This window comes from Tupaia chinensis, unplaced genomic scaffold (assembly GCF_000334495.1).
Source record: "Tupaia chinensis unplaced genomic scaffold, TupChi_1.0 Scaffold000101_1, whole genome shotgun sequence".
NCBI classification, from domain to species: Eukaryota; Metazoa; Chordata; class Mammalia; order Scandentia; family Tupaiidae; genus Tupaia; species Tupaia belangeri.
Window position 1 is genome coordinate 2,495,737 of NW_006159565.1, and position 22,659 is coordinate 2,518,395.

The window sequence follows — 22,659 nt, forward strand, 5'->3', positions numbered from 1 at the left end:
CTTTCCCACATCCTTGGGACTCACTGATCTTTTCACTATGAAATATCTCAAAAACTCATTGTGACATGTTTAAGTGTTTGCTGATACCAGATAGAAGCAAAGAAAAACAGGTTTGTGGTGTTTGTTTTTCTAATATATATTTTTTCTGATCACTAATTACATTAAGAACCATTTCACTTGTTTTTCTATGAATTGATTTGTTCCATCCTTTATGCATGTCTCCCTAGAATCATTTGTCTTTTTAATTGATGCCTAGGAGTTCCTGTTTCTAATTCTAATCCTTTGTCAGTTGTATTTTTGAAGATTTTTGCTTTTAACTTTTTTTTTTTTTTTTTTGCTACCGGGCACATGCACTCACCAGAGAGAGACAGAAAACATGAAATCACCCCCTAGGGGGCATAGCCACAGCCGCAATCCCTTCTCCTCCATCCTCCATTCTCCTCTTGGGATTTTGGGCACTCATGCACACATACACACATGCCTGGCATGAGTGTGAAGCCTCTGGGTCTGGGACTCGAATCATGGTCAACTCCCTGGGAGTCCAGCAACATAACTATTACACTATCTGCTGGTCCCTTGCTTTTAACTTTTATTAAAGTGGCATTTGTATAAATTATGATGTAAGTAAAACTGTCCACCTCTTCCTTTCTGATCTTTGCCTTTTGCAACTCAAATTCTTTTTTCTGACCAACAAATGCACCCTCTTGTATTTTATTCTAATAGGCAAAAATAACTTGGGTCTTCAATTCATTTAGAGAGAAGAGGGGGGGAGGGCCAGGCTCTGTTCTGTCTGTGGAATGCTCTCTCTGCATTTCTCTTGCTGTTGCCTTTATTTTGATTATATTTTGTATTGACAATGATAATATATGCCTCAGTTTATCATCTACTTAGTCTCCCTTCCATCACAGGAAAGGGTTCTTCCTTTCTATGAAGTGCCAATTCATTCTTGCAGGCTCCTTTGGGGAGGGGGGAAGGTTTTTTGTTTTTGTTTTTTTACTGTACTTCTGGTTTCATAGTTTGATTACCATGGAGTCCCTGATCTTTTCATTTGCTGTCTTCTTTTTTTGTTTCCTTTTATTCTACCTTCCTTATTCTCCTAGCATCTTTCTGTTTCTCTATCATCATTCCCAAACAAATCATGTGCCTGAATTGTGTAATTACTGGCTAGCTCTTCAGATTCCATTCTTGGTTCTAGTTCCAGTGTTTTCCACTATCTTCTAAATCAGATTTCCCCCCTAATTCTCTTCTTCAAATATTGTAATAATGGGAGTCCTCATTCCCTACAGAAAAACTTATTCAATGATCTGGTCACGTAATCTGTCTCTGTGTCTCTCTCACAGACACCCCTTATACACCTACACTGCCATTCTCAATTCTTTGTAGTTCCTACCAGACTTTTCTGTGACTCCATAGCTCATGCTCAGACTCTCAACAGGATTATGCTTGAGATATCAGAACACTGTTTCTTCCCTGACTCTGCCTGAACACGACCTCCTATGAAGCTCACCTTGACATCAGTACATTGACTCTGACTCTTCCTCATGTCTGTTCTGTACTTAAATACACATTTATTGTGGTCTTCAGTGTAATCATACTACATAGATGTCTTTATGTTTTCATCTCACTCCACCAGATCCCAAAAGCAATGTTACCTTTGGCTCTTAACCCCAAGCACCTGTAGAAAGCCAAGCGTACACAAGGTCTTCAGTAGATATCAGCTCACCAAAGAAACGAAAGGAACTTCAAGAGTGAGACCTTTTCTAATAATCGTTTTTTCCTCCTCTCCCACGAGGAGGCATGCTAAGTTTCCTACATAGCTTAATATGGGAAACCTGACTCCGAGGTGGTAAGATCAACCTCCTTTATGCTTTTGCCATGGTCTTCAGTGCTGACAAACTAGATTAATCAGGACTGTGCTATTCCAGGGGTCACTGTCATTTGGGGACGTGGCTGTGGGCTTCACTCGGAGAGAATGGCAGCAACTGGACCCCACACAGAGGACCCTATACCGAGATGTGATGCTAGAGAACTACAGCCACCTGGTCTCAGTGGGTGAGGTGGCCTTCCTGTGGGCCTTGATTGTGTCTGAATGCCTTCCCCTTTTTAGTTACTTATTACTGAACCCTCTTAAGTACTAAAAGCATTTGACCTTGGGTTTCCTTGGTCAGTCTCAATCTCACCTGGAGTATTTGTGAAGTTGCCTCTCAAGCAAAACATCTATCTTTCGGCATCAAGATGGCGGTGTTTGATTGTGTGGCCTGAACTGTCTGCTTGCTCAGAGATCCTGGGGGCTCGGTACAAACCCTGTTACTGTCTCTCGTGAACAGGGTGTCAAGGCAGCAAGCCAGCTGTGATCTCCAGGTTGGAGCAGGAGAAAGACCCATGGATGGAGGAGGAGGAGATGTACAGGTGGAGCTTTTCAGGTGAGAGAACAGCTTGTAAGGAGCATTCTGTAGAACGCTGGATGTTTCCCTGTTTCGGGCAACTGTTATTTATTTATTTATTTATTTATTTATTTATTTATTTATTTATTTATCTATCTATCTATCTATCTATCTATTTATCTATTTATCTATTTATTTATGGAGAGGTTTTTCCTATAGGGTGCATGCTCTCACCAGAAAGACAGAAAGTGAGAAATCAACCCCCGTGGGGATGGCCACGCCACAATCCCTTCTCCTCCATTCTCCTCTTAGGATCTTGGGCACGCACGCACACGTGCCTGGTGTGAGTTTAAGCTACCAAATCTGAGACTCGAACCGCGGTTGACTATATGGGAGTCCAGTGACATAGCCATTACACCAACTGCTGGTCCCATCAGGCAACTGTTCTTAAAAGCCTTGTGTCTTGCAGGCAGCTGTGGACACTTGGCCTGAGACCTCAACATACCTAAAGGATTCCTGCTAACTGCACACATCACTACACAAGTCCTTTCCTTTCCCTGGATTTTGGAGAAAGGTCTTTTTCATTTATCCTCCTATTCTCCCTTGCTGTCCCCACTCAGTCCTTGCTTGCTTAGTCTTTCTTTAGGATCTTCAGGTTTACACGTTTCCCGTTATAACATTGGCTTCCGCATGTATTCAGGGACTCATAGATTTGCCTTATTTTAAAATAGCTATTACTTTTCACTATTCATTTTTCTTTTAAGATATCTTTTTTCCTCTTTGTAAAATGCCTGGAGAACTTACTTGCTACACCTATATGAATTTCAGTTCCCATCTTCTTAATGTCTGTAAGCAGCTGGAATCCAATCCTGTACTTCAGTGTAAACTGATCACTTCAAATAGCCATCCTGAGTTCACCTTTGTGTTGTATTTATTCATGTCAAATGCCTAGTATCTGCCATAGCAAATGAAGTGTCTGGGTTCATCTTTTTTTAATATCATTGTTTATTTAATTTTATTTATTCATTAATTTATTTTAATTTGACCAGAGACACACACACACGTGCACACACACACACACACACACACACACACAGAGAGAGAGAGAGAAGTGAGAAAGTAAGCCACCAGGTCTGGGACTTGAACCATGGTTAGCCATGTGGGAGTGTCCAGTATCTTAACCACCATGCCACTTGCTGGGCCTTATGGGTTCATATATTTTTTTTTTTCACTATAGGGCGCGTGTGCTCGCCAGACAGACAGAGAGAGACATAGAGACAGAAAGCGAGAAATCACCCCCCAGCGGGGGATGGTCACGCCCCAATCCCTTCTCCTCTCGGGATCTTGGGCATGCACGCACACGCGCCCAGCGTGAGATTTAAGCTACCGGGTCCGAGACGTGAACCACGGTCGACTATGTGGGAGTCCAGCGACATAGCCATTATGCTAACTGCTGGTTCCCATGGGTTCATATTTTTAATGAAGTGTAAATTCCTTCTTGCAGGCTCTTTTTAGGGAGGAAAAGTTGTTTTTGTTTTCCTTACTGTGCTTCTAGCTCCATAGCTAGATCACCATGGAGTCTCTGATCTTCTCACTTGCTGTCTTTTCTCTTTGTCTCTTTTTTTTCCGTCTCCTCTTTTTCTGTTTCACTAACATCATCCCCAAACAAATCATGTGTCTTAATTGTGTAATTACTGGTTGGCTCTTCGATTCCATTCTTGCTTGGTTCTGGTTGATCTTGGATGTTATTTACTTAATGCATCTGATTACTCTCATATTCAGCTTTAGTATGACCTGACTTTTACATTTTTCTTCTTTCAAAACCATATACTATGGTGCCATTCTGCCTAAGAGGTTGTAGTTATAGTATTACCCCCCCCATTCCCAGGTATAAACCCATGGAGAGAGACCATGTTTTGTTTGCTCTTATTTTTGAAAGGAAGCTTATTGTGGACTCTCACTAAGACCCTTTTCCTTCAGGACAAAGATTCTTTGTCAAGCTTTTGCTCAGGGAAGTTAATATCTTTTTAATAATTATTTTATTCAACTTTATTTATTTAAATTTGACCAGAGAGGGACAAGAAAGAAAGAGGAAAAAAAAGTGAGAAAGCAAACAACCCACCTGGTTCGGGACTCAAACCGCAGTTGGCCATGTGGGAGTACAGTACCCTTAACCACCATGCTACCTGCCAGCTCACCAGGACAGTTATTCTTAATTGGCAGTTATTATTAAAGTTATTATTATTATTCATAGTAGAGACACCTAGGGAGCTTTAAAAATACCCTCATAGGTAGGTGATAGTTTTTACCTATTAAGTATTCAGCAATTTGGCTCAGGAACTTAAAAGCTTTTAAACAGAAGTGACATCCTTGCATTGGATATGGGGTCAAAGGTGAAGCAGCAGGTAGAGTTTATGGTTTAAAGTATAAGCAAAGATAAAAAACATATGTAAGGATCTAAGCACAGGATGAAGAATCTGACATTTAAGAGTCCACAGTGATGTAGAAGTCAACATGTACAAAGGATATTAATATGGATTCAGAAGAAGGCTGATCTGGAGCAAATTCAACAGGCATACAGTATGGGGCCAAATGAGAATTTGGTTGTGAGCCAGAGTTGGTACTGAGGAATTATGACTGAGGAAAAGGGTAATAGAAAATGTATTAGAAGACAACAGGGAATTAAGTACAAGTCATCCTTGCCCCAGATTCACTCCAGTGTTCTTATATTGGACATAATGAAGATCTGCAGATCTGTGTGAGGAGTCACTACAGAATGGATCTCTGGCTCTAAGATAATTCCTTTAACAATAAAAGACTTAATGCTTTTAGAAAATTAATTTGTTATACAGAATGAAAGGAAACTTAAGATGAAGGACACAAGAAGGACAGTTGCTGAAGAGTCTTCTTACAACCCAAGAGTAAAGTGAGAGACTTAAGCCTTTCTTTCAACCAGAGTTCTTCACTCAGATTTCTCAAACACCCTTCTCTCTCAGTTTCCCTGGAAGCCCTAGTCTTTCTTTTGTCTTTGTTTATAACCCTAAATGTCCTTGCCTTCTGATGGGCCATCCTTATTTTTTTTTCCTTCTTATCTGGGGGATAAGACAGAGCTGTCTAATATTAGTTCATCATAGCCAGTTACACCTGAGTCTTCCCAGCTCTGCGTTCAGTACTCTCACCATGTACAATAAATTGAAACTTGCCATAGGTGGAGAATTTCCACCACGGAAATAAGGGCTACAGATCAGAGCCCCTCAACCCCCACTACCACCCCATACCTTTCAGTGAGGAAAATCTGTGACCCTTCCCATTTTTCTTTCTTGCTTACTTTTATTTGTTTCTATTTCTTATTTCCATTCTGTGGGCAAACTTGCTAACAGAAGAACTACTTAATATTATCCATGTTACCCATCTATTTGCAATATCTCATTCTTTCTCAAAAGTCAGGAGACTAGAACATATAGTCAAATTAGTTCAATAGTAGTCATTGTTGTCATTGTTAGACTCGAAACCACAAAATTAATCCTCCCTCCAAACATTTCTGGAATTAATTCTATGATATGATACTGAAAATATTAACAAGTTCATTATTTTTTTTTCTAGAAGAAGTTTGGCAAGAGGTTGATGCCGAAGTAGATAAACAGGAACCCCAAGACAAACATTCAAAGCAAGTTGCAGTCCTAGACAAGGAAAAATCGACCAAAACAGGGCTCCATGAATGTAGTGCACTTGGAACAAAATTTTATCAGAACTCAAACCCCATTCCATCAAGACATCAGGCCCATATGTGTGACTCATGTGGGGACAGTCTGAATTGTAATGTAGACTTTCGTCCTAATACCTACCTCGCAAGAAGGAGATTTGAGTGTGATGGACATGGGAACTTATTTCTCTTTTCTAAGCTTGAAACTCCAAATTCTGGAGGGAAACTACATGAATGTAACCAGTGTAGGAAAGCTTTAAGCTGTGACATAGTCCTTAATGCTGATCAGGTAACCAAAAATGAAGAGAAACACTATGTATGCACACAGTGTGAGAAAACCTTCTCCCACAGATCAGAGCTCATTGTCCATCACAGAGGCCACAGAGCTGAGACGTCCTTAGCATGCAGTGAACAGAGGACTGGTTTCAGGGAGGTTTGCTTCAACAAAGGGGGAAGTCACACAAGAGAAAAATCCAGCAGAAACAGCAATCATGATAAAATGACCTCCCAGAAGACAGACCTGCCTGTACCTGAGACAATCCATGTTGGAGAGAAGCCTTATAAGTGTTCAGAATGTGAGAAAACCTTCTCCCACAAGTCACGTCTCATCGAACACCATAGATCACATACAGGAGAGAAGCCCTATGGCTGCAGAGAATGTGCGAAATCTTTCTCCCGGAAGTCATGCCTCATTATTCACTATAGAATCCATACAGGAGAGAAACCCTATGGCTGCAGTGAATGTGGGAAAGCCTTCTTCCAGAAGTCACACCTCATTCTCCATCAGAGGACTCACACCGGAGAGAAGCCCTATGGGTGCAATGAGTGTGGGAAAGCCTTCTCCCAGAACTCCTGCCTGATCATACACAAGAGAACTCACATGGGAAAGAAACCCTATGAATGCTCGGACTGTGGAAAGACCTTCTCCCAGAAGGCGAATCTCATTCGACATCACAGGATTCACACTAGGGAGAAACTGTATGGATGAGTGAGAGAAAGCGTCATCATCAGGAACCCACAACACACATAGGAATGAACACCTGAGAATGTTCTGGATGTGGAAGCGCTCTCAGCAAGAAATCCAACCCCGCTGTCTGCAGAGGTCCATCCATCCTGAGATGAAATTTTGACAATTTGGTGAATCAGGAAAAGCATATTCTGTTGAAAGTAACCACAGAAGGATAATAATGTGCTATTTTTATAGGATAAACTTCATTAAAAAGGATATCTTTGCTACCTATGGATGTTAAGGTTTTAAATATGAGAAGGAATTGAGTTATTTAAACAACATATCTAATAAGCAGCAGAACAATCCCATAAGTAAATAAGGGTTGTATTCCTGAGTATACTATAAAGAACCTACTTCCAAGTTGCATTGGTGAACTGAGCATAATTGTGAGTTTGTAGAAACATATGCCATAATATATAGAATAATATCAATTAAGACTTTCTATACTAAATTACCTTCTGGCAGTATAATGTATATAATAACCAGAACAGTACAAATTCATTATTAAACCAGAAGTCCATATATAGTACCACATGCCATTTCTCCTATTGTTTGCTGACAAACATTACAGAGCTTCTGAATCTGGAAGCTGACAATTTCATGACATTTTCTGACATCACTCAATCAACTAGTTTATCGGTTACATTTATAATTATAGATGTATAAGGTGAGGACTCCCTTTTCCAACTGGGTGGCAGACTGTCCACAGTAAAAACCCTTCCACTGTAAACAACTAGGAATGATAGACCAAAAAATGCCAACGTTATTTTCAATGCATAATTCAGCTTTTAAGAAAATAACTTTCCAGATGCCAACTATGTAGAGAGAACTGACAACTAGAAATAGTTTGTGAATTGATGCTGTAACTGCACTTTGTGTTTCGTTTTATTTACCTGGAAGCTTGATTGTGCAAGACTATAAGATGACAAGAAGTGAGGCTCTGGGGTCACATAAGGCAGAGTGTTGGCACTGAAATAAATTCAGAACTTTCAAAAACCTATACATGCAGGGAAAGGGAATACTAAAGACAGAAAGCTTGTCATCTCACCTTGGGCTCTGATTTAACTTTGATACATAAGCTCTGATCTGCATCTCACATAAGAATTTCAAATTTGTCTATTCATGTCCCGGTTGAATAGCTGAATGATTAACATAGAAATTTGTCATGGTCTTTAAAACTTATAGAAGTAAACACAAAATGTTTTTGGAGGAAGGTACTCTCAACCCATGTTTCTCAGGATTCTGACACATAAGCTCAAGCTAAAGTCATCTCATGTGGGGGTATGAGGGATATATCTATACCTTTCTATGTTTGCTGTGAACCTAATACTTTTCTAAGAAATAAACTCATTAAAAAAAAAAAAGAAAAAAAGAAAACTAGTAGCTGTCCTACATCTGTCTTAAAGGAACATCACCTCTCATACTGGGAGGATGTGGGGAGGAGGCTGGGAAGCTCTGGTGCTCCATGACTGGTCTTCTATGTGCATCAGGTTCCTTTGGCTATATCCAATGACTTTTTCTATCATCACTTCTGCGTGGGGTAGAGGATGCTACTGGCATTTAATGCATGAAGACCCAGGCTGCTGCTAAACATCTCACAATGTGCAGGATGACACCTTCCCAACAAATAACTATTCAGCTCAAAATGTCAGTAGAACCAGAAGTACAAAGGTGGAGTCAGATTTTGGGGGTCCTCGGAAGCCATACTCTGGTTTAGTCCAGTAAGCATTAGGGAGCCATTGATAGCTCTGGAATGATGAGATTTCCACCAGTGGGGACAGTTTCAGGACAAGGCTAGCTGATTCCCAGCACTAGGTGAGATCAACTTGGTGGACCATCCCTGGTGTCTTCTGGCTGACCACCCGCAGCAGGGCACCCTGCATGTCTCGGTTCCTCAGTGTGTAGATGGCTGGGTACAGCAGTGGTGTGAGGTTGATGTAGATGAGCGAGACCAGCTTGTCCTCCTCCAGGGAGCGGCTGCTCAGGGGCCTGGCATACATGGCTGTGGCACAGCCATAGTGGAGTACAGCCACAGTAAGATGGGATGCCACTGTGTTGAAGGCCTTGCGGCGGCCTGCAGCTCCACCAACTCCCAAGATGACCACTAGTACCCGGGAGTAGGAGAGCAAGATGAGGAGTAGGGGCAGCACCAGCAGCAGCAAACAGGCCAACAGCAGCACGGATGAGGAGTAGGGGCAGCACCAGCAGCAGCAGGCAGGCTACCAGCAGCACATGCTCCTGCAGCGCCCGGTTCCCACACGCCAGCACTAGCACGGCTGGTAGGTCGCAGAAGACATGGTTAACCAGGCCACCATGGCAGAAGGGCAGTTGGAAGATGGCAGTGGTGAGGCCCAAGGCTAGGACAGAGCCACCTGCACAGCAGGCAGCCAGGAGGCTCCAGCAGAGTCCAGTGGTCATGAGCTGAGGGTAGTAGAGTGGACGGCAGATGGCCAAATAGCGGTCCAGGGCCATGGCAGCCAGCAGCAGGCACTCAGAGCCCCCCAGTGCCACAAAGAGACCCATCTGGGCAGCACAGGTGGAGGGGGCCACAGGTTGGCCACCAGGAGGCAGTAGGAATCCTGCAAGCATGCGCGGAGTCAGCACCAGTGTGTAGGCCACCTCCACGGCAGACAGAGCCCCCAGGAAGAAGTACATAGGAGTGTGTAGGGCGGGGTCCACCAGGGCCAGTCCTAGGATAAGCAGGTTTCCTGCCAGAGTGGCCAGATATAGTGGCAGAAGGAGTGCAAAGAGCAGCCCACGGAGCCCCTGGGACCACCCAGAGAAGCCCAGGATCACGAACTCCTGTGGGCTGGTCCAGTTGGATTCACACCAATGGGTCATGTTGGGGCCTAGTGGAGGACAGGAATACAGGCTGAGAGGAGAGTGGCAGCGATACATCCCTCCCAGAAAATGCAAATCTTTCACCTTCTCCCAGGACCAAGAACCCTACATCCAGTCTGCTGTCTACACCTTGCTTCCTGTACCTTCAGTCTCAGAGACCCAGCTGACTCCTTGTATACCTGCTGCTCCTGGGGGAGATTGCTTCTCCCAGCTCTATGCTGACAGCCCACATACAGCTTTCTTATCCCTGGATCCTGGGTCAGCTTAGTTTATATTTTCCATTACTTCTCCTTAACTAGATTCAGGATAAGCCCATAGCAATCCTGGTTCAATAATTTGACTCAGTTTGGAGGGAGGGAGAAAGGAAGTGGCTTACCCTTTCTTGGAGGAATGGCTACATCATAAACAGTAGCCTTCACAAGTAGTAGCACTTGCTCCCATGGCTTGTCCCTCCTCCTAGCTGCAGATCCAAATACTCCACTGCCTTCTAGGCATTCCACCATTTCCATGCAACCTATCCCTCACAGTAGCCTTCACAAGTAGTAGCACTTGCTCCCATGGCTTGTCCCTCCTCCTAGCTGCAGATCCAAATATTCCACTGCCTTCTAGGCATTCCATTTCCATGCAACCTGTCCCTAACATAGCTCATTATTTCTAACCCAAACTGCCACTTCCTCATGGGAATGGAGCTGTCCCAGTGCCCAAGTCAGAAATCTCAAAGTCATTCTAGATTATCTCTCTTGCACCCCGAGGTATAACTGGTCACCTTCCCATCAAGTGTACTTTCTACCTCTAAGAATTCTCTCTCCCCCTTGTTACTCTTGCTTTATCTTTCCTAAATGGTTACAAAAGATCTCAACTTGTCTGTCTGACTCTAGTCAGCTTTCAAACTACCAACTATTGGGTCATAGAGAAAATCATGACATTTTTGCATAGAAAAATATATCATGACTTTCCCAACATCTGATAGAATGACCATTTTTAAACTACCAATATCAATTCTTTGCTTAACTAATCTTTCCATCAAGATTAAGCCCATGCTCCTTAGCTCAGCATCTGGAGTCCTTCGCATCATTTCCAGCTCCATCTCATATTACTCTCCTGTATGCACCGTGTTAGACTGAGGGACTCACTTCCAAGTGTACCATGTCCTTGCACATGCTAGTCTCACTTTCTGGAATTCCCTGGAGTCCCCACATTATCTGCCTGGAAAAGTTTCACTTATCTCCAAGGCTACACTCATACACCATGTCCTGGGCAAGCTCACTTTCATCCTCTTATTCCACAGCTGTTATGGGAATTCCATGACAGTTTCTTAGAATCAGATATTCGAGTTGTACTTGCCTGTATTATTTGCTGAGTTACTTACAAGGAATTAGTTATTCAATCCTTGTTTCTCCTAAATTTGTGTCTCCTTTTATTGTCCTGTTACTGGCTCTAACTTGACTTTCTGTCTCTGGAACCTCAGAGAGCCAGAGGCATCACCCTTTTACCACAATCAAATGCTCCAAATTCTGTTGAATCCTTTTCCAGAATGCTTCTTGGAATTTACTATCAATGTCACCATCAATCTCAAGTGGGGTACAAATAATCATCTTCATGAAGGTCAGTACCTTCCTAAACTGCTGGAGTCACGTCCATCTCCCCACCCAGCTACCAAAGATCCTTCTGCCTTCCCCTTGACTCACTCAACTGAGGCACAGTCTTCTTTTTCTCTTCTCTAGTTCTTAAAACTTTACTCCTCTGAAACCTAACTCAGAGCTTCCTAAGAAGTCTCACCTGGTTAGGCTGTGTCACTGCTTCAAGGCACTTATATAGCAACCATAGCAGATGTCCACCAATGCCCATCCAACTGCCAGATAAGGTCAGTGTTGATATTCTACCATCACCTGAGCTGTTCCTTGATATTTAACCAACAGTTCCTCTTCTCACAGGAGACTGGTAGTGCATTTAGGTCTTTTTTTTTTTTCCCAATTTGTCAGAGGGAGCATGTGCTTGCCAGAGAGAGAGACAGATAGAACATGAGAGACACCCTCCCCCTGCCCCAAGGGATGACCACACCACAATCCCTTCTCCTCTTAGATTTTGGGCATACATGTACATATTCCCAGTATGTTTTTTAAGACACTGGGTCCAGGACTCATACTACACAGTTGGCCATGTGGGATCCAGTTGCTTTAACCACACCACTACCTGACCCATTGAGGTAACTTTTTTTAGAACTTAGACCAATAGCCACTGCATGGAGAACCATGAAATCTATCCTCAAATGTCTACTGTGTGATGGTGAGCTGGTCATGATGTATTAGAGCCCATTTACTCACCTATAAAATTAAGAGCTGGGGGACCAGCAGATGACATAATGGTTACATTGCTGGACTCCCATGTAGTCAACCATGGTTCAAATCTCAGACCCAGCAGCTTAAAACTCACAACAGGCATGTGTGTATACATGCCCAACATTCCATGAGGAGAATGGAGGAGACGAAATTGTAACATGGCCATCCCCCAGGGGATGATTTCTCACTTTCTGTCTCCTTGACTCTGTCTCTGGCGAGTGCATATACACTATAGCAAAAATCTCTCTTAATAAAACAAACAGGGTACCAGCAGGTGATGTGGTGGTTAAAGCACTGGTCACTCCCACATGGCTGACCATGGTTTGAGTCCTGAATCTGGTGGCTTGCTTTCTCGCTTCCTCTCTCTCATCAAATTAAAATAAATGAATGAAAAAATAAAATAAAATAATTCTTTTTAAAAATTTGAGTTGGAGCAGATGATTTAAAATTTTTTTATAGTTCTGATATTTTTGAAGCTCTATCAAAATCCATACTTGGGGGCTGACAGGTGGCATGGTGGTTAAGGACGCTGAACTCCTACATGGCCAACCATGGTTCGAGTCCTGGATCTGGTGTCTTGCTTTCTCTCTTTCTCTCTCTTTTGCTCTGTCCCTCTCAGGTCTAATTAAAATAAATAAATAAATAAATAAATAAATAAAGTTAAATAAAATAATTATTTTTTAAAAGTCATACTTTTTATTAAGCTTTAATCCTAAAGTAAAACATCTTTTTAAGAAATTATATTTTGATTTTTTGAGAGCCCATAAAGAATTCTAAAGACATCACTTTAATTTATGATAGTAAGTCTGTAAGAAATATGTTAGATTAGGCACAATGTGGTTGATGTCAATGTACAGATCTTAGAAGGGCCTTCGGCCAATGTACCTATCACAGAGGCTCTTTCTACCTATACCAATGTATTTGTGTAAGTGTGATTTTGCACATATGTGTGCCAGTGTACAACACATTCCATGGTGTGGTCTACTTCATCACTGGACTCTGGGGTATCCTCAGTAATGGATAAGTCTAGGGCTGGAGACATGAGGCTTTGTTCTGTCTGGTCTCTGATATGGTATGTGATGTTGCCCAAGTCACATTTTTAAAAATCTGTCTCATATTCCTCATCTATCCCCCTTGATGAGGGATTCAAGCTCTATGGCCCCTGAGAATGCCCCCAAGATATAATTGTCTAGTTCTCCAGGGGCAAGCACCCATCTTGTTTTTCTTGGAGACAGCGTGGCACAGTGGAACAAGCAGAGCTTGGGGTTCATACTCACCCAGGTTTTAATCTCAGCTCTTTCACTGACCAAAGTTCTCTCACTATAGAGAATTTTAAAAACTTTCAAGCATCTGCAACATCCTCAGTCCTGTAACAGTGGCTTAATGATTGGTTTAAGTGATGTATGGAAAGCCTCAGGCACAGTAGTGCCCGTGCTTAAGAATTAACAAATAAAAAAGACCAAAATATCAAGATGTCTTAGTCCTTTCACTTTGCTTCTAGTAATCTTGTACCTAGCTAGAAAATCTCTGAGTGGAAGACTATGTGAAGAGATTAAATAACTAGTGGGAGAGAAGAGAAGGAAACAGAAGAATCTGGGTAGAAGAGGCATGAAATAGACCAGTATCACCTATACTAGCTGCCATAATTCCAAGTCCTGGAATGTTTGAAATTTCCTGTTCCTATCTCTCTTCCCCATTCTCTCCCCTAACTTGCTCTTCTATGCTATCCTAGACAATTGTTCAGAGACACTGACATGGCCTCCAACTTACCCTGCATTGGCAATATCCCCACCTTCCCTAGAAACACTGATGGAGGTGAGATAGTAGAATGAAAACAACAATTACTATTGTTAAATTCTACTACTTTTTGAACCCTTCCGATTTGCAAGTAATGTCCCAAGAACCAGGCATTATTATTAATTGGCAGATGAGTAAGCTGAGATTTAGGGAGATTGACTCATTAAAGGGATCACAAAGCCTCTCCTTGAGCTAGGAGGTCCGAGGTCCAATTTCAAAGGCTGTGCTCTTGTGCAGGGGGTGCCTGCTCTTCTCTGTATCTCTATGAACTGTATCTCTCCACTCAAAGAAGGGGGAAATGAAAAGGGACTGAAAGAAAAAGAAATCGGACTTAGAAGCACATGCAGAGACAAAGAGCTGCAGAACCAAAATGAGGCGTACAGCCGGGGGTTGTGTGAGGCAGAAGTGCGCCTGCTGATGGCCACTGGCAGATAAATTAAGAGTGAAGACATTCATTATTTCATGGAGCACCCCCAGCTCAAGTGGCTCACCAGGCTCTGGGCTGCAAAAGAGAGAGCAGGAAGAAGGGGAAGGATGAGGAAGAGGGAAGATTTGGAATCTTCTGTCTCCCACCAGGATTCTAGACATAAGACTCTCTTTGTAGGCTTTTTCTCTCTACTTAACACATGGACCAGAAAGTGGCATAGTGGTTAAGACAGCTGAATCCCACACGGCTGACTCCACAGTTTGAGTCCTGAACCTAGCAGCTTGAAAAATTTGCTGGGTGCATTTGTGTGCATGTCCAAAATCCTGAAGAGAGAAACAGAGAAGGGATGACAGCATAGCCATCTACCATGGGGATACTTTATCACTTTTCCTTTCTCTCTCTGGGTCTCTATCTGGCAAATTAACAAACAAAAAACATGGATTTCAGTGGGTTGATTCTATCAGGATCTTTGAACTTCGTGCCCGGCACCCATGCCACACAAGGAGCCATATTCCACAGCCTCTTCTGTGCCATCCGTGGAGGGAAAAGATAAAAGTATAGAACATTCATTTAAAGGAGACAGACTCAGGGCTACTATACATAGAATTTCAGCCCTTTGGCTGTATAGGCCTGCTCCCCTCCTTCCTATCCTAGAGGAAATACAAGCAAGTCCTAGCAATGACTCCTGAGAGAAGGAGAGATCAAGTCTGGATTGAAGAGGTGACTCGGATTCTGGTTGTAAGTCTGAATCATCAAAACATAAACTTACCATAGCTTTTTGGTCTCACCCTCCATCATCTTCTAGCTCACTGCTTACTTGCAAGCCACACAACAACCTGAATATCTTATGATCACTCATTTCTCCCTGATCGTACACACATCCAATACCAGAATGTCTTTTTCCCACCTGGAAGTTGACTCATTCTTGAAGGCCCATATCAATCATCACCATCCATGTAAATAAAAATAATAAAGTATGGAGTTGACTCTATGAGGATTTTTGTAGAAAACGGGAGCAGATGCACTGTGCCAAGTCTTTCTGTCTTGTCTCTTCTGATCTCCCAACTTCTATTTTCAGTAAGAAGAGAATATTTACTCTCAGTAGAAAAAGAGTAGTTAATAGGTTTCCCAGGGCCCACTTAAGGGTCTGTCCCGATCCAAAGCCCCTGGGCTTCATTAGCGATCTTCTCTTCCCACTGTGGTGCCTAAGGAGCATGATGTTCTCAGAAGGCTAAGGGCTTGAGGGATAAGAGCAAAGGGGGAGACTTGGGAAATCTGAACTGTATCCCAGGAGATTCTGAAGCTTTTGGACCAAAGAGATAGAAGACCACCTTCTTGAAGTCATGAAGACACTGTCTACAGCAAGAGATGGGATAAAGTTGAACCCAGGGGAATTAGTAACCCAAAACTTTGGTTGACAGCTCCCAGGAGAAAGGAGAGAAAAATTACTGCTCTGTCCAATTTTCCCAAAATTTCAACCACAGGGTGGCCAGGTGATCAATGATCTCAGAATAGAGTAACCGGGAGTAATGTCAGGAAGAAGGCTGTCTAGAAGGTCCTAGCCCTATGTATTCCCACAAAAACAATGATTTAAACTATTACATTTAAAATAGCTCTGGAAGATCTTTGGATCCCAGTTAAGAAGCTGTAGCTACCCTATACAGCACAAAAAAATAAGATTAACTGTATAGGAAAGAATAGGAAGGATGCTTTATCTCCCACATTGGCACAGCTCAGAGCTGAGAAACTTCCCTCAGCTACGAGTTCCCCCATGGTGGAAAAGGAGGGTAGAAGGACCACTGTGGCCTTTATCGCTAAAAATCCCAGCAGCCCTTGCTGCTGCCACAAACCGCCGCAGCTTTCACAGCTATGGTCTGAAAGTTCTTTGGGTTTCTTGAATCTGGATGTCCATTTCCTTTCCCATATTTGGGATAGTTTTGGTTATTCCTTTAGTTGCCTACACCCTTCTCTCCCGCCTCCGGGCAAAGACCCCCGTGAACTTTACTGACAGACTTCAGCTCACGCTATCATGCTTCCATGGAACTAAAGTGCCATATCTCTCCCCAGTGCCAGTGGATCCAGTGACACCATGACCCCCCCCCCACACACAGCCACATAGCCAGTACCCTCACCCATCTGCTGGCAAAAGTCTTTACCTACTGAAGTCAGTTTATAAAATATGGGAATAGTGGTTGGTTCTTCAAATGCACAGATGTTAAGACAAGGGTACAAGGAATACACACACACACAATCAAAGAAACATGATATTGATAAAGGGACACAATGAATTTCCATAACTAACCTCAAAGAAAAGGATAACTATGAATTACTTGAAAAGTAACTCTAGATAATTATTTTAAAGAACCAGCAAACTACAAGAGAATACAAATGAATAGCTCAATGAAATCAGAAAACAATACATGAGCAAAATATGTTCAGTAAAGAGATAGAAAGCCTTAAAAAAGAACCCAAACAGGTATTCTGAAATTAAGAATACAGTGGCTGAAAAAAAAATTTTTTAAATCCAGTAGAGAGCTTCTACAGCAGATTTGATCAAGTAGAATAATCAGTGAGCATGGAGAAAGGTCATTTGGAATTACCCTGTCAGAAGAGAAAACCAGAAACAAAGAATGAAAAAGAGTGAAAAAGCCTTTGATACTTATGGGACACCATCAAGTAAACCATGTATGCAATATGGGTTGGCAAGAGTGTGGAGAGAGGCAGGAAATTAAAGAAATACAAGCTGAAAATGTTCCAAATATGGAAAAGGAAATAGATATCCAGATTTGAGAAGCCCAAAGGATCCCCAACAGGTTGAACATGAAAAGGTCTAAACTGAGATACAATATAATAGTCAAAAGTCAAAGAGAATTTTGAAAGCAATAAGAGAAAAGTGACTCATTCCTTAAAAGGGAACTTCTATAAGACTATCATGATTTCTCAGCAGAAACTTTGCAGGCCACAAAAGAGTGGGATGATATATTCAAGAAATAGAAACAAACAAAATATATGTCAACTAAAAATATTATGCCTGAAAAAACAATCCTTTAAAAATTAAGAAGAGACAAGAAGACAAACAAAACCTGGAGTTCATCCCTAGATCTACCTTACAAGAAGGGTGTTAAGGCAAACTGGTCCCATAGCCTAGTGATTAAGAGAGATGGACTCCACATAGCCAACTGAAGTACAAATCCAAGCCCTAGCAGTTTGAAAAACATACTGGGTACATGTGTGTACATGCCCCAAATACCAACAGAGTTGAGAAATGAAAGTAAAGGATTATTGGGATCCAGCAAGTGGCATGGTGGTTGAGGGTGCTGGACTCCCACATGGCCGACCGTGGTTCAAGTCCTGAACCGGGTGGCTTGCTTTCTCACTCCCCCCACCTCTCTCTCTCTCTCTCTCACTCTGTCTCTCTCTGATAAAATTTAAATAAATAAGTAAAGTAAAATAAAATAAAATATCTTTTAAAAAGAAAGAAAGAAAAGGATTATACTGTGAAGAAGCCCCTTGGGGGAGCTTCTTTCTATCCCCTACCACCCCATCTCTCCATCTCTGGCAAGGGCATGCACCCTTTGGCAATTAAAAAAAGTAAAAGGACAGAAAAGAAATACTTAAATAAATTCTTCAAACTGAAATAAAAACACTCTTAATAGCAATGTGAAAGCATATGAAAGTATAAATCTCACTGGTAAAGACAAATATACTGACAAAAACAGAATAATGTAACACTGTAATGGTTTTATGTAAATTATTATTTTTAAAAAGTTTTGCCAGAAGGCATGTGTGTTTACCAGAGAGAGACAGTAAGAGAGGGAGAGTGAGAAAGCACCCCCCTTCCCAAGTGGGGTGTGATCACATCTCAATCCCTTCTCCTCCATTTCTCCACCCTGTTGGCCTTTGGGGCATGTATGTACATGTACCTGGTGTGTTTTTCAAGCCACTGGGTCTGGATTCTAACTGTGCAGTTGGCCATGTGGAATCCAGCTCCCTCAACCACTGCATGAAGCTAATCCTATGTAAAGTACTTTTAACCCTAATACAAAAGTATTATGAATAATTATAACTGGAAAAATTTTGTTAATGGATACACTATATAAAAGAAGTAAACTGACTTTAAGAATACAAAATGTGGAGAGAAGAGTAAAAACACAGTTTTTATATACAATTGAAAGTAAGTTGTTATCAACTTCAAATAGATGGTTGTAACTACTTTATACAAGCCTCAGGGCAACCACAAAGACACAAATCTTTAATAGATACACAATAGATAAGGAGAAAATAATCAAAATAAATTATTATACAAAGAATCAAATGAAGATGGCAAGAGAGGAGACAAAACAACTGCAAAACAGAAAACATTTAACTAAATGGCAAAAATAAGTCCTTACCTATCAGTAATTACTTTGAATGTAAATGCATTACACTTCTCAGTCAAAAAAAAAACCCATAAAATAACTAGATAGATTTTTAAAAAATCTATCAGCTGCCTAACAGAGAAACACTTCATATTTAAAAACACACATACACTGGGGTCAGCAGGTGGCATGGTCGTTAAGGCAACTGAACTCCCACATAGCTGACCACGATTTGAGTCCCAGACCTAGCAGCTTGCTTTCTCACTTTCCTTCTCTCTGTCTCTCTCTGGTCAACTTCAAAAATAATAATAATGATAATGAATAAAATTAGGGAAAAAAAGATTCTTTCTTAAAACACACACACACACGCAAGCATACACTAAAACTGAAAGATGGAAAAAGATATTCTATTGAAATGATAACCAAAAGAGAAAGGGTGGCTATACTTAGATAAAATAGACTTTAAGAAACTATCACTGGAGACAGAAGGAGTAATTATATAATGATAAAAGGGCCAATTCAACAGGAAGATATAGTTATAAATATACGTGCACCCAAAATCAGAACACTTAAACGTATAAAGTGAATATTGACAGAACTGAAGGAGAAATCGACAGAACTACAATAATAGAGACTTCAGTACCTCGCTTTGAATAATAATAGGATATTCAGACAGGGAAATCAATAAAAACACGACTGACTTGAACAACACCATAGATAGACCAAACTGATCGAAAAGAAAAATGCAGAACGTGTTTGAAAGTTATTGCCATAGGGCATGTGCACTTGCTGGAGACAGAGACAGTAAGAAGTAAAGGGCCGCCCCGGGGGCATGGCCATGCTGCAGTTCCTTCTCCATTCTCCTCTCCAGATTTTGGGCACACATGTACACACACCTCCTGTGATTTTTAAGCTCTTAAGTCCAGGACTCAAACCACAGTTGTCCACATGGGAGTCCAGCTCCTTAACCACCACCTGCTGGCCCTGTAGCAGAACTTCTCTAACAGCAGAATACACATTTTTCTCAAGCTCATATGAAACATACTCCAGGGTAGATCACATTAGGTCACAAAACATGTTTTGGCAAATTTAAGATTTTTTTTTTTTTTGGAGAGGTTTTTGCTATAGAGTGCGTGTGCTTGCCAGAAAGACACACAGAGAGAGAGAGAGACAGAAAGCGAAAAATCACCCCCCAGGGGGGATTGCCACATCGCAATCCTTTCTCCTACATTCTCCTCTTGGGATCTTGGGCATGCACGCACACACGCCCAGCGTGAGTTTAAGCCACTGGGTCCAAGACTCGAACCACAGTCGGCTACGTGGGAGTTCAGTGACATGGCCATTACACTAACTGCTGGTCCCACAAATTTAAGGTTGAAATCAAACCAAGTGTATTTTCTGACCACAACAGAATAAAACCAGAATCAGTAACAGTAACAAAATAAGAAAATTCATGAAATACATAGAAACTAAACAACACACTCTTTAATATAAACATTGGGTCAGAAGAAATCAAAGTGGAATTTAAAATATATCTTACAACAAATGAAAATAAAACACACACTTACAGGATGTAGCAAAAGTAATGCCAAGAGGAAAATACATAGATAGTGATAAATACCTACGTTAGAAAAGAAGGAAGATCAGGACCAGCAGATGGCGGAGTGGTTACATTGCTGGACTCCCACATGGCTGACCATATGAGCCCTGGGCCTGGTGGCTTGAAACACATGCCAGGAACCTGTGTGTGTGTGTGTGTGCCCGAAATCCTAAGAAGAGAAGGGATTGTGGTGTGGTCATTCCCCCTAAGGGGTGATTTCTCACTTCCCCTCTCAGTATGTCTGTCTCTCTCCAGTGAGTGCATGCACCTTGAGGCAAAAACCTCTTTAAAACAACTAATGTTTACATCTCAAGAAACTATAAGAAGAATAATCTGAGCCTGAAGTTAGCAGATGAAAGGAAATAATACAGATTAGAACAGAAATTGGGACCTGTGGATGGCATAATGATTGTATCACTGGACTCCCACTAGTCGACCACAGTTTGAGTCCCAGACCTGGTGGCTTAAAACTCATGCCAGGGGCATGTGCATGCATGTCCCAAATCCCAAGAGGAGAATGGAGAAGCAACTGTGGCATGGCCATCCCTCCAGGAGGTGATTTCTCGCTGCCTGTCTTTGTCTCTGTCTCTCCAGCAAGCGCACACAACCTATACCAGAAATTTCTCTTAAAGAGGGACCAGCAGTTAGTGTAATGGCTATGTTGCTGGACTCCCATGTGGTCGACCGCGGTTCACGTCCCGGACTCGGTGTCTTAAAACTCTCGCCGGGCACATGTGTGTGCGTGCCCAAGATCCCGAGAGGAGAATGAAGGAAAAGGGATTGCAGTGTGGTCATCCCCCCTGGGGGGTGATTTCTCTCTTTCTGTCTCTCTGTCTCTCTCTGTCTGTCTGGTGAGCACACGCACCCTAGAGCAAAAACCTCTCCAAAAAAAAAAAAAAAAGAAAGAAAGAAAAATCTCTCTTAAAAAAAGGATAAAGATTAGAACAGAAATAAATGAAATAGAGAAAAGAAAAACAATTTTAAAATGAGAAAACTAAGAATTGATTTTTTAAAAATATAAAACAAATTGACAAACTCATATCTAACCTAATGAAGAAAAAAGGAGAGAAGATTCAAATAAAAAAAATCAGGAATGAAAGAGGAGGACAATAGGGACCAGCAGATGGCATAAGGATTACATTGCTGGACTTCCACAAGGCCAACCACGGTTCGAGTCCCAGACCTGGCTCCTTAAAACTCACACCAGGGTGCTCACTTTGGCAGCACATATACTAAAATTGGAGCAATACAGAGAAAATTAGCGTAATCCCTGCACAAGGATGACACACAAACTCGTGAAGCGTTCCCTATTTTTGGATTCAAAGCCAGGCACCATTCTTGGGGACTTCTGCATTCAAGTGGACAGGAACATCATTCATGGCAGTGATTCAGTAAAAAATGCTGAAAAAGAAATCAGCCTGTGGTTTAAGCCTAAGGAATTGGTTGACTACAAGTTTTGTGCTCCTGACTGGGTCTATGAATGAGGGAGCAAACATCAGCTCCGGTGGCTCTGCTTGATGGGTCCCTGGACACAGCTTATTCCACTGACTCGACAATAGGGTCAATCATTCTTTTCTAAAGAGTATGGACCAATAAAGCCATTGAGAAGTGGGGAAAATAAACAGACAACAAAAAAAAAACTCACACTAGGCATGTGTACGCAAGTCCGAAATTCTGAGAGGACAACTGAAGGGAAGGGATTGCAGTGTGGCCATGCCCCCGAGGCACGATTTCTCCCTTTCTTCTCAGCAGTGAACTCACACGCCCTATAGCAAAAATCTCTCTTAAAAAAAGAAAGAAAGAGTAGGAAAATAAATAACAACAAAAAACCTCTCAACATAGAAAAGTCAGGCCAGTTCTTGGCATGGTGGTTAAAGCAGCTAGATCTCACATGGCAACTGCGGTTGTTCAAGTCCTTATCTGACAGCTTGAAAAACACACCAGGCGCATGTGTGTGCATGCCTAAAATCTCAAAAGGAGGGAGTAATTGGGAAGGATTTCAGTGTGACCGTCCTCTAGGGAGGAGGGGTGTGCTTTCTCACTTTTTCTCCCTCTTTCTCTGGTGAGTGTACACACCCTCTGGCAAAAACAAAACAAAGAAAAGCCTATAACCAGATGGCTTCATGAATGAATTCTACCAAACATTCAAAGAAGAATGAATAACAATCTCTCTTAAATTATTCTAAAACACAGAAGGACAC

The 22,659-nt window shown here is 41.8% G+C and overlaps 2 protein-coding genes and 1 non-coding gene across 3 annotated transcripts in view; 2 read left to right on the plus strand and 1 right to left on the minus strand.

Moving 5' to 3' along the window:
* The window catches only part of LOC102481895 (zinc finger protein OZF), a 12,149-nt gene extending 3,779 nt beyond the window's left edge, over positions 1-8,370 (plus strand). Inside the window, exons 2-4 of the mRNA XM_027769996.1 lie at positions 1,926-2,052; positions 2,328-2,423; positions 5,988-8,370. Of these exons, the coding sequence (XP_027625797.1) occupies positions 2,019-2,052; positions 2,328-2,423; positions 5,988-7,075 (1,218 nt within the window). The 5' untranslated portion in view covers positions 1,926-2,018 and the 3' untranslated portion in view covers positions 7,076-8,370. The remainder of the gene's footprint in view (positions 1-1,925; positions 2,053-2,327; positions 2,424-5,987) is intronic.
* Positions 8,371-8,907: 537 nt separating this feature from the next.
* LOC106734376 (olfactory receptor 10AC1) lies at positions 8,908-10,446 on the minus strand. Its single transcript, XM_014585952.1, has 3 exons — positions 10,314-10,446; positions 9,247-9,945; positions 8,908-9,200 (listed from the first exon to the last, which is right to left on the minus strand). Exons 1-3 carry the CDS (start codon positions 10,444-10,446, stop codon positions 8,908-8,910), a joined length of 1,125 nt encoding a protein of 374 aa, XP_014441438.1.
* Positions 10,447-21,666: 11,220 nt separating this feature from the next.
* LOC114006945 (U6 spliceosomal RNA) lies at positions 21,667-21,773 on the plus strand. Its single transcript, XR_003548596.1, has one exon. It is a non-coding gene; the product is annotated as a U6 spliceosomal RNA (small nuclear RNA).
* The last annotated feature ends 886 nt before the right edge of the window (positions 21,774-22,659 follow it).

What these genes read in the sequence shown, in the direction of transcription:
- LOC106734376 (XM_014585952.1), bottom strand. Translation starts at nt 10,446, where the DNA reads ATGGAAATGGTGGAATGCCTAGAAGGCAGTGGAGTATTTGGATCTGCA. An exon ending in AGCCATTCCTCCAAGAAAGG is followed by an intron (nt 9,946 to 10,313) that starts GTAAGCCACTTC and finishes GTCCTCCACTAG; the next exon opens with GCCCCAACATGACCCATTGG. An exon ending in TGGCCTGTTTGCTGCTGCTG is followed by an intron (nt 9,201 to 9,246) that starts GTGCTGCCCCTA and finishes CCCGGGTACTAG; the next exon opens with TGGTCATCTTGGGAGTTGGT.